The sequence below is a fragment of the Leucoraja erinacea genome, unplaced genomic scaffold (assembly GCF_028641065.1).
Source record: "Leucoraja erinacea ecotype New England unplaced genomic scaffold, Leri_hhj_1 Leri_926S, whole genome shotgun sequence".
Classification (NCBI taxonomy): domain Eukaryota; kingdom Metazoa; phylum Chordata; class Chondrichthyes; order Rajiformes; family Rajidae; genus Leucoraja; species Leucoraja erinaceus.
The window spans coordinates 22,501-34,979 of NW_026576868.1; the positions used below are offsets into that span (position 1 = coordinate 22,501).

At 46.2% G+C, this 12,479-nt stretch overlaps 1 protein-coding gene across 1 annotated transcript in view; it reads left to right on the forward strand.

Annotated features, from left to right (window-relative positions):
• Nucleotides 1-2,714: 2,714 nt before the first annotated feature.
• LOC129695047 (E3 ubiquitin-protein ligase TRIM39-like) overlaps nt 2,715-12,479 on the forward strand; it is a 28,530-nt gene continuing 18,765 nt past the window's right edge. Inside the window, 5 exon segments of the mRNA XM_055631808.1 lie at nt 2,715-3,300; nt 3,391-3,486; nt 6,639-6,872; nt 8,548-8,570; nt 8,667-8,782. Coding sequence (XP_055487783.1) covers nt 2,890-3,300; nt 3,391-3,486; nt 6,639-6,872; nt 8,548-8,570; nt 8,667-8,782 — 880 coding nt within the window. The 5' untranslated portion in view covers nt 2,715-2,889.

Below are 12,479 nucleotides of genomic sequence, written 5' to 3' on the forward strand. Positions count from 1 at the left end.
GACGGGGCGGAGCGGATGAGTCAGGGGTGGAGGAGATGTGTCAGTGGGGGAAGGGGAGAGAGAGAGGGATAGGAGGTGAGAAAGAGAGGAGATGGCACAAAGCTGGGTGACAGTGTGAACTGTGAGGAGGATGCTACGAGGATGAAGGGTGATTTGGGACAGGTTGGGGGAGTGGACAGACACAGGGCAGATGCAGTTTAATGTCTAACTGACTCCTCCCTCATGTGAGATTAGTTGGGAGCGGCCAGGACACTGAACACTCAACACTTGCAGACAAATAACATTCAATCCCCGAGACGGCAGCGCGCGCAGTGGAAAACACTGAACCAGGAAGTGGAGATAACATGGCTGCGAAAGACCAGGTCGAGAGTTGGACCGAGGAGATAGTTTGTCCCATCTGCCTGGATTTCTTCACCGATCCGGTGACACTGGAGTGTGGGCACAACTTCTGCCGCTCCTGTATCACACAGAGTTGGGACAGGGAGGGGAAAAACTCCTGCCCGGAATGTTGCCATGTTGCCCCCCCCCCACCACACCATGTTTCCCCCCCACCACCATGTTGCCCCCCCACCACCATGTGCGAGAAACCACCATGTTCCCCCCCACCACCTGTTTTGCCCCCCCCCCACCATGTTTGCCCCCCCACCACCATGTTGATCCCCCCCACCACCATGTTGCCCCCCCCACCACCATGTCTCACAGCCCCCACCACCACCATGTTGCCCCCCCCCACCACCACCAAAACAAACCGATATTGATCACCACCACCATGTTGTATATTTTCCCACCACCACCATGTTGAATCCCCCCCCCACCACCATGTTGTTCTTCCTTCCCCCCACCACCAAAAAAGAAATCCCCCCCCACCACCATGTTGTGCCCCAGAAAGAGAAGATTTCTGTTTTTTTTTCAATTTAAAACTTCATTGGCATGATAAAAAATCATTGTTATATTGCCAAAGTATAAAACAAGACATACATATTTAAAAATACATAAATATAGACACAAGTATACAGCGCATGGATGACATATCTCTGCCCCCCTCTCTCTCTGCCCCCCCCCCCCCCCTCTCTCTCTCTCTCTCTCTCTCTCAGTCCTCTCTCTGCCTGTTCCTGTCAATCACTCTTATCTCACTGTTTCTATCTCTCACTCCCCATCTTTCTCTCTCTGTCTCACAGTCGCTCTGACTGCGGTTTTGTCCCGTTGGTTGTGTCTCTGTTCACCTCTCACTGTCCCACTGCCCCCTCTCTCTCTGTCCCACACTCCCACACCCTGACAAACCTCTCTGACTGCTGCTCCTGTCCACGACCCTGTCAGATCGTGTCTCTCCGTGTGATGCCACCAGCCCCTGCGCTGGGAAACTCCCCGTGGCTGGGCGCGGATCTGAGTCACTCCGTCCCAAGCGAAGCCGCAGCAGGAAACTGAAACAGAGAGAGCTGGAAACGCTTCAGTGTCGAGGCAGCGCTACTGGAGAGCGGGATAGATCAGTGTCCACGTCCCAACCCCCCGCCCGGCTCCCTGCCGCAGATCAGAGCTGGAGATGGCGGGGGGGCGTTGGACAAGGCTCGGTGTTGGGGAGGGCACAATACACTGTAGTCGCTGGAATCTGGAAAGGGGATCCGTGGGGGAAACGGTGCATGTTGTAGTTTCAGGTGGAGACCCTGCATTCACAGACCCTGATGCAGAGTCTCAGTCTGAAACCGCCACAGACCCTTTTCTACCCCTTTCATCTACACAGATGCTGCTCGACCCGCTGAGGTCTTATAGGCTGCTGTTTTCTTTTAATAATGTCATATAGCATGGAAACAGGCCATTCGGCCCAACTCATTCATGCCGGCCCTTTTAAGCTAGTCGCATTTGCCCACATTTGGGCCACACCCCTGTAAACATTTCCTATCCATGTACCTGTCCTAGTGTCTCTAGTGCGGTTATAGTGCCTGTCTCAGACACATACTCTGGCAACTCGTTCCATACCCACCACCCTCTGTGTAAAGAAGCTGCTCCTCAGCTTTCTATTAAATCTTGCCCCTCACACCTTAAACCTGCGTTCTCTGCTTTTTGATTTCCCGACCTTGAGTAAAAGACTGTGCATTCACCCAATCCCCCCTCAAAATGTTATACACCTCCATCAGATCACCTCTCAGCCTCCTGCACTCCAAGGAACAAAATCCTAGCCTGCCCAACCTCTCCCTGTAGTTCAGGCAACGGAATCATCCTTTAAAACAAGAGGAGTTGAATATAGGAGCAAAGAGGTCCTTCTATAGTTGTGCAGAGCCCTAGTGAGACCACACCTGGAGTCTTGTATGCAGTTTTGGTCCCTTAATTTGAGGAAGGACATTCTTGCTATTGAGGGAGTGCAGCGTAGGTTTACAAGGTTAATTCCAGGACTGTCAAATGCTGAGAGAATGGAGCAGCTGGGCTTGTACACTCTGGAGTTTAGAAGGATGAGAGAGGATCTCATTGAAACATATACGATTGTTAAGGGTTTGGACACGCAGGAAACATGTCTCTGGCCAGGGGCCACAGTTTAAGAATAAGAAGTAAGACATTTAGAACGGAGTCTCTCTTTGTCTCTCTCTCTATCTCTCTCTCTATCTCTCTATCTGTCCCCCTGTCTCTCTCTGCATCCCTCTGTCTCTCTATCACACACACATTTACTAAGCCTCTGAAGAACCGAATATCTCGGAGAAATCTCACGCAGATCATGGGGAGAACGTTCAAACTCCGTACAGACAGCACCCGTCCTCAGGATCGAACCCGTGTCTCCATCGCTGCATTCGCTGTAAGGCAGCAACTCTACCGCGGCGCCGCCGTGACGGTCCATGTGACCGCCCATATTCAGCAGCTCCACGTCAGTGAAAACATTTTGAACCAGGAAGTGGAGATAAAATGGCTGCGAAAGACACGGTCGAGAGTTTGACCGAGGAGGCAGTTTGTCCCATCTGCCTGGATTTCTTCACCGATCCGGTTACACTGGAGTGTGGGCACAACTTCTGCCGCTCCTGTATCACACAGAGTTGGGACAGGGAGGGGAAAAACTCCTGCCCGGAATGTAGAGAGGAATTTACAGACCGCACCCTCAGGGTGAATCGGGCCTTGGTTAGACTGTCTGAGAAAGCTCGAACACTGAGCCTGAATCAGACAGAGAAGGAAAGTAAACTTCAGTGCGAGAAACATCAGGAAGAACTGAAGCTGTTTTGTGAAACGGACAAGAAGCTGATCTGTGTGATCTGTCGAGATGCGCGGGAACACAAGTCTCACAACTTCAGACCGATAGATGAAGCTGTTGAAATCTACAAGGTAAAAGCAAACCGATATTGATCACATCATTGTGTCATGTCGTGTATATTTTCTGATATTTTTCTTCTCTGATCTGAATCCCAACTCCAGGATCAGGTGAAATCTTCCTTCCAATCGCTCACAAAAAAGAAATCCGAGATCGAGCAAATGGAGCAGCAACAGAAAGAGAAGATTTCTGTTGTTCTGGTGAGGTTTTCCAATTTCGATTTCCTGTGTAGTTTTCATCAATGTGATGCATGTAACGTCAGGACACCTCAAAACAGCGCAAGATAATAGGTGTAGGAGTAGGCCATTTGGCCCTTCGAGCCAGCACCGCCATTCAATGTGATCATGGCTGATCATCCACAATCAGTACCCCGTTCCTGCCTTCTCCCCATATCCCCTGACTCTGCTATCTTTAAGAGCCCTATCTAGCTCTCTCTTGAAAGAATCCAGAGAACCGGCCTCCACTGCCCTCTGAGGCAGAGAATTCCACCGACTCACAACTCTCTGTGAGAAAAAGTGTTTCCTCGTCTCCGTTCTAAATGGCTTTCCCCTTATTCTTAAACTGTGGCCCTTGGTTCTGGACTCCCCCAACATCGGGAAGATGTTTTTTGCCTCTAGTGTGTCCAAACCCTTAATAATCTTATATGTTTCAATGAGATACCCTCTCATCCTTCTAAACTCCAGAGTGTACAAGCCCAGCTGCTCCATTCTCTCAGCATTTGACAGTCCCGCCATCCCGGGAATTAACCTTGTAAAACTACGCTGCACTCCCTCAATGGCAAGAATGTCCTTCCTCAAATTAGGGGACCAAAACTGCACACAAGACTGCAGGTGTGGTCTCACAATGGCTCTGTACAACTGCAGAAGAACTTCTTTGCTCCTATACTCGATTCCTCTTGTTATGAAGGCCAACATGCCATTCGCCTTCTTCACTGCTTGCTGTACCTGCATGCTTACTTTCATAGACTGGTGATCAAGGATCCCCAGATCCCGTTTTACTTCCCCTTTTCCCAACTTGATGCCATTTAGATAGTAATCTGCCTTCCTGTTTTTTTATACCAAAGTGGATAACCTCACATTTATACACATTAAACGTCATCTGCCAGGCATCTGCCCACTCTCCCAACCTGTCCAAGTCACCCTGCATTCTCATAGCATCCTCCTCACAGTTCACACTGCCACCCAGCTTTGTGTCATCTGCAAATTTGCTAATATTTGAATCCCTTCATCCAAATCATTGATGCATATTGTAAATAGCTGCGGTCCCAGCACTGAGCCTTGCGGTACCCCACTAGTCACTGTCTGCCATTCTGAAAGGGACCCGTTAATCCCTACTCTTTGTTTCCTGTCTGCCAACCAATTTTCTATCCATGTCAGCACTCTACCCCCAATACCATGTGTACTAATTTTGCCCACTAATCTCCTATGTGAGACCTTATCAAATGCTTTCTGAAACTCCAGGTACACTACATCCCTTGTCTATTTTCCGAGTTACATCTTCAAAAAATTCCAGAAGATTAGTCAAGCATGATTTCCCCTCGTGAATCCATGCTGACTCGGACCGATCCTGTTACTGTTATCCAAATGTGCCGCTATTTCATCTTTTATAATTGACTCCAGCATCTTCCCCACCACCGATGTCAGGCTAACTGGTCTATAATTCCCCGTTTTCTCTCTCCCGCCTTTCTTAAAAAGTGGGATAACATTAGCTACCCTCCAATCCACAGGAACAGATCCCGAGCCTAAAGAACATTGGAAAATTATCCCCAATGCATCAACGATTTCTACAGCCACTTCCTTAAGTACCCTGAGATGCAGAACATCAAGCCCTGGGGATTTATCAGCCTTCAGTCCCATCAGTCTACCCAACACCATTTCCTGCCTAATGTGGATTTCCTTCAGATTGTTTGTATCCTCCTTAGTGAAGACGGATCCTTCCTTAGTGAAGAGATCCAAAGTACCTGTTCAACTCATCTGCCATTTCCTTGTTCCCCATAATAAATTCACCTTTTTCGATCTTCAAGGGTCCAACTTTGGTCTTAACTAATTTTTTCCTCTTCACATACCTAAAGAAGCTTTTACTATTCTCCTTTATATTCCTGGCTAGCTTACCTTCGTACCTCATCTTTTCTCCCCGTATTGCCTTTTTAGTTATCTTCTGTTGCTCTTTAAACATTACCCAATCCTCTTGCTTCCCGCTCATCTTTGCTACGTTGTATTTCTTCTCTTTTATTTTTATACTGTCCCTGACGTCCCTTGTCAGCCACGGTCACCACTTACTCCCCTTAGAATCTTTCTTCCTCCTAGGAATGAACAGATCCTGCACCTTCTGTATTATTCCTAGAAATACCTACCATTTTTGTTCCACTGTCATCCCTGCTAGTGTATCTTTCCAGTCAACTTTGGCCAGCTCCTCCCTCATGGCCCCACAGTCCCCTTTATTCAACTGCAACACTGACACCTCTGATCTACCCTTCTCCCTCTCCTTTGTTTCCACTGGTGTGACTGCAGGACCAGAGGTCGTAGCCTTAGAATTAAAGGGCGCTCTTTTAGAAAGGAGGTGAGGAGGAACTTAGAAAAGCGGTCATGGTGGCGCAGTGATAGAATTGCTGCCTTACAGCGCCGGAGACCCGGGTTGGATCCCGACTATGGGTGCTGTCTGCATGGAGTTTGTAAGTTCTCCCTGTGACGTTTTCTCCGAGATCTTCAGTTTCCTCCCACGCTCCAAAGACGTGCAGGGTTGTAGGTTAATAGGCTTGGTAAATGTAAAAAGTGTTAATGTGTGGGGATTACTGGTCGGCACGGACCCGGTGGGCCGAAGGGCCTGATATCGCATTGTATCTCTAAACTAAAAAAAACTAAACATATTTTGTCAGAGGGTAATTCATCTTTAGAACTCATTGCCGCAGAGGGTTGTGGAGGCCAAGTCAGTGGATGTTTTTGAGGCACAGAGAGACCTTTTTTTGATTGGAAAGGGTGTCAGGGTTATGGGGAGAAGGCAGGAAAATGGGATTAGGAGGCAGAGATCAGCTATGATTGAGTGGTGGAGTAGAATCGATGGGCCGAATCACCTAATTCTACCTCTATAACTTGTGAACTGTCCACTTTTATCCACATTTCAGAAGCATTTGGACAAGGATTTGAGTTGCCACGGTAATTAAAGATACGGATTAAATCCAAGTGAATGTGGGACTATTGTAGATTACTAGGGTTGGCAGCATGGACATGTTGGGCCAAATGGCTTATTTCTGTGCTCAATGCCACAAGGTTGATTGGCCAACTATCCCCTCACATATCGTTAGGAAAGACAACACAGTGACATTATATCTTGATCTTCACCTTTCATTCCACAGGAACAGTCACACAACCTTCAGTCACAGATCACATCCCAGTTTGCTGAACTGCACCAGATTTTCACTGAGAAAGAGCGGCGTGTACTCGCAGATATCCGGGAAGAAGAGGAGAAAATTCGGAACGCAATGGAGAAAAGGCTTCAAGAGATTCAAGCAAATTTAAATTCCATCCAAAAGGAACTCTCAACGTTGCAGGAACAGATGGATCAAAAAGACAACGGGATATTTCTGAAGGTGAGGGGTTACACTACAGTTAGGCAAAGTGAAACTGCACAGTCACAACATGGTGGGTGACATTTCTGAAATGAATGCATCATTTACCAGTCATTCAGAGCTGGGTCAATGTTCCGTCTGTTCCAGCGATGTGCTGCTGTTGTTCCCAAACTAAATGGCCACCTACATAAACTGTGGGATCTCAGGACAGCCTGCAAACTCCTTGAGAAAGAGTCGCAGTGATCTTGTCACTGAGTTCGTTAACGTGTAATATTTCCCCGAAAAGAAGGAAAATCTGCAGGAATCATAAGACTACGGGGAAAATCTTCTGTATGGTCAGCATTAGAGGAAAAGGAGTTTGTGGTGTTAGAACATCCCAGTGCAGGCAGTCTAATGATTTTAGCCTAGGATGCACATTGGAATTTGTCCTCCTTAACAGCACTAAATTGGACCTGTTCTATCCCTAGTTATCATTTTGCTCTTAAAGGGGAATAGTTCCCCCGGTTATTCTTCTGCTGATCATATACTTGTAGAATCTTGTAGGGGGGGGGGGGGGGGGTAGTCACAATTATCCGAGGCACATCAAGACCATTTTGCATAGATTTCATGACCTTAACCATGAAATGATGTTACAGCATTGGAGGCAACACAAAACTGAATCACCGGGATAATTGCAGGATGAGGGGCTTGTCTCATCTGCAGAGGTTGGATCGATATTCCTTGCAGTTGAAAAGAATGAAGAGTCGTTTCACCATTGTCCCCAAGGTCCACGACTGGATAGAGAGCAGTGAAATCTCTGGAATTCTCCAACCCAGAGACTTTTGGGGATTGAAACTGTTAGCAGTATTTGAACCAGAAGGAGAGACTTTTTTTTGTTGAAATTTCCAGGAATTGAACATGAGGGGAAAAAGGGGGAGTTCAGTCCTGGGCAAGATTAGCCATGACCACATTGTGGGGATTAACATTGAAATCTAGAACGTGGCGCACACATCATCATTTATCATCAGTCATCCATGAATTGAACATGCAGGGAATGGGGCAAACAGGGGGAAATCTCTTGTGCTTATCCTACTCCCCCTTCAATGTATCTCCAATATTGGCTTTGGCCACTTTTGTGTGAATGAGTTCCCCGTTCCCTTTACTGCATGACTAATGGGATTTATTAAAGGCCATCCCATATTTCATCTTTGAATTTTAGTCTCCCTAAAAGTAGCTGCTTCTTCTTGCGTATGGCGTGCACAGTCTAAAGCTGTAGGACAACTTGTTCTATTTGATCATATTTGTGCACGCCAGGTTGATTGCATTCGTCGAAACAGGATGGACCACGTGAAGGTTCCAATCTCCCACCCCCCTAAAAGTAGCAATACTATTTGTCCCCCCACACATTTAAATCCACAGATAATCTTAAATCGCCCCATCCCTACGTTCCCTGACATCTTCTTCAGATAACACCCCACCATCTCCTCATTCTTGTCCCTAACCTGCACCCTCTCAATGATGGCATCATTTTCATGTACGTTCCTTGTGTTTCCCCCCGTGGTTCTTTGTCCCGACGGAAATACTATTTATATGTCTGTGTAGCTGCCGCAATAAGAGTTGGTAACTAGGAATCTTGTGGCAATCTGCGTGCCATTTCTGCCGTCGGGATATGGATGTTCTGTCTCAGTTATTCAGACGTGTGTCTTTTTTCTTTCAGGAGGCAGCTGGTCGGAGAAGGAGGTAGGACACGCTCTTGATTGAAACGCTGAATGTTTTTGTAGAACAGCTCCGAAAATGTTGAAGCTCAGATTCTAACCAGTTGATAAATATTTGCAGGGTCAGTGATGAAGTTCGTACATTGTCAGTGACAGATGGTGCCTTGCCGATTGAAAAGATTCATCACCACTTTGTGTTGAACACGTTGTGGAGAGAAACCTGTGCCATCCAGCCAGGTAAAACTTGTTCAGTTTCCATTCTTCTTATTGATTACACCTTTAAGTACCACAAATGTAAACATTACGCAGTAACTGTACTCACCTCCACCTCTGGCATCTCGTTCTATCTCTCTACCATCCACTGTCTGAAAACATTGACCTTCAATGCCTTTTCCAACTTTACCATCTCACCTTAAACTGATGCCCTCAAACTTTAGACTTTAGAAAATTCCGTCTTCCATTCTTCAGCCCATTACACCTGCTAATTAAGATCACATTTCATCTCAGATCACCTTCTTCATTCTCCATGACGCCACCAATTTTAGTGTCCTCCACAAACCTATTAACTATGCCACCCACATACTCATACAAAGCGTTCGTATAAATAACGACCAACAATGGAGATGGAGTCGAGCTCTATGTCGCACCCTTTGCGAGAGCCTCCAGTCTGAAAAGCATTCCTCCACCAACCCTCTGTCTCCTGCCTTCAGACCACGGTTGTGCTCCATTGTGTAACTTGCCCTGGATTCGATCAGATCCAAACATCCAGACCACGTACCAGGCAGACGGTTGAAGTTGTTTCTCCAACATAGCAGTAAATATCTGGAATTGTGTGACTAATTGATGGTGACAGGCCATATCTTTGGATATAGGTGAAGGCAAAATAGTTGGATATTGGAAAGATAATTAAATTGAGGGGTATGGGGAAGTCAAACTGAAGATGAACTGGAGCCAGCTTCGATTAAGCCATGATCACATTGAACAGAGGATAGGCCTGCGAGGTGGAGCCTACTCCGCACCTATTTTCTCCCTGCATTATGTTTTTTTTCTACTTATTCAAAGATAAACTTTGCACAGAGCGAGTGTAGCAACGATTGGCAATACTTGGTTCTGTAATGATATTTGTTGTGTGTGTGACATTGAGTAGACTCTGCCTGTGTGACCCTGCAGACTATCTGTATGGAGGGGTCCCCTGCTGTGTGTGAAAACTTCCTTCACTTTTTTATTGATAAGGTCACTTCTATTCGAGCTCTAATTCCACCATCTGCTTATGACCCCTCAATCTGTCCTCGGGTGTTGTCCCTGAAAATTTTAAACATGCTGTAGTACAACCCCTGATTAAAAAACCTGCTCTTGACCCTGCAGTTCTTGGAAATTTCAGGCCTATCTCCAAACTGCCCTTTCTATCAAAAATCCTGGAGAGGATCGTGCATAGTCAATTAATGGCCTTTCTGGAAGAACATAATACTTTAGAAGTTTTCCAATCCGGTTTTAAATCCCTGCACAGCACCGAATCAGCCCTTTTAAGAGTGTTTAATGATATTGTTTTAGCTACTGACCGTGGTGACTGTGTTATCCTTGTGCTTTTAGATTTGACTGCTGTTTTTGACACAGTGGATCATGAAATATTGATCTCACGTTTGAAGCAGTGGGTGGGTATCAGGGACATAGCACTGGAGTGGTTCAGGTCGTACCTGGCTGATCGAACTTTCTGTGTCAGCCTTGGGGACTCTGTATCCTCCTCTGCTCCTCTCTCGTGTGGGGTCCCACAGGGCTCAGTTCTTGGCCCTCTCCTCTTTTCTCACTATTTGCTCCCACTTGGTTCCATACTAAGGAAGCATGGAATTTCATCCCACTTTTATGCAGACGACAGTCAGATTTATGTGCCTCTGAAAAAGAAGGATGAACACTCTGTCGGACTGTTACTTGAGTGTCTCAACGACATAAAGGCATGGATGGCTCTGAACTTTTTAAGTTTTAACGATAAAAAGACGGAAGTAATGGTTTTTGGTGGCACCACTGAGGGGCCCCCCTGTAGATCTGGGCTCCCTGGCCCAGTATATCAGACCAAGCATCACAAACCTAAGGGTTAAAGTGGACCCTGAGCTAAAATTTTACAGTCAGATCAAGGCTGTTGTTAAATCAAGTTTTTTCCATTTGAGGCAGCTGGCCAAAATAAAGCCAATTCTGTCAAGGCAGCACTTTGAGACGGTAATCCACGCCTTTGTTACCACTCGGCTGGATTACTGCAATGCACTGTATGTGGGGGTTAGTGGGTCCTCCATCGCCCGTCTCCAGATGGTACAGAATGCAGCTGTACGTCTTTTAACTGGCACACGTAAACATGAGCACATTTCGCATATTTTAGCCTCACTCCACTGGTTGCCTATTCAGTTTAGGATCCATTTTAAAATTAATTTATTTGCTTTTAAATCCCTAAATGGTCTTGCCCCGCCCTACCTATCTGAGCTTCTACACCCTTATACACCCGCCCGCTCTCTCAGGTCAGATAATCAGCTGCTCCTGAGTGGGCCTAAAACTAAGCTGAAGCTCAGAGGGGACCGTGCCTTTGCTGTGTTGGCACCCAAATTATGGAACGATCTGCCTCTCCACATTAAACAGGCCTCTTCTCTGTCTGTTTTTAAATCACTTCTTAAAACCCATCTCTTCTCCGTGGCCTTTGATACCCAGTAAGATGTCGACTTTATTTACTTGATTTAATTTATTTTTTGATTGCTTTATTGCGTGGTTATTATTTTTACTCATGTTTTATGTCTTTTAATTTATTGTTGTCTTTCACATGTAATTTTTGCGCTTTATGTGAGCTGTTATGTTATGTTCTGTTATGTTGTCTGTTTATGATGTCTTGTTTATTCTTCTGTACAACACTTTGGTCAACATTGGTTGTCTTAAAGTGCTTAACAAATAAAGTTGGATTGGATTGGATTGGATTGTGTGCTCGAGAGTTCAGTTGTATTTGAGGAGATCTCTGGGAAACACAAAGTTCCTACAGGGCTCAGTGGGCTGGATGCAGGGAGGATGTTTCCCCTGTCTGAGGGGTCTGGAACCAGCGGACACCCTCTCAGAATGTGGGCTGGACCATTTAGGACAGAGACAAGGAGACATTACTGCACGCAGAGACTGGGCAACCTTTGGAATTCCCTGCACCGATGGCTGTGGATAATCAGTCATTCAGTGCTCTTGGAGCCAGAGAGCCATGGTTGTACATTACAGAGTCAGGCCCTTCGTCCCATCACATGCTTGTCCACCTTTTTCCACAGCCACACAAATCCCATTTGCCCACATTAGAACCGTATTATTCTACACCTCGTTTGCTAAATCGCAATGCCTCTTAGATGTAGTGATTACATCTAATTCCATCACCTCCTCTGGCAAAATATTCCAGGTATTAACAACTCTTTGTGTGAAGAAAACAGTGTCCTCCAGTAATGATATACCTGCATGACAATAAGGTTTCAATGATCCAGCCTATATCCTGCTGCAGACTTTGACAGATTTCCTTGTTATCCACAACATTACCCGTTTTCTGCAAACTTTGTAGTCACACCTCCTACATTCACATCCAAGCCATGAAAACATAAAATAAACAGCAAAGGTTGCAGCACGGATCTCTGCTGCACACCACCAGTCCCAGACCTCCAGGCAGCAAAATCATCCTTCTACCGCTACCTTCTACCTCCAACCACCAAGTCAATTGTGGGTCCATTTTACCAACTGGTCTGGGATCCCACCTGCCTTTGTTTTCTGGACCAGCCTCACATGTAAAACATTGTCAAGTCCCTCAGTGAAGTTCATATATTGCTTCACCATGACATCAGAGTGTTCTTGGTTGTACAGACGCATCAAATCCACCCTCCACTAAAGAAAGCAAGTAAACAGTAGCAGATTGCCTCGCCCGTCCAGTCCACTCCCG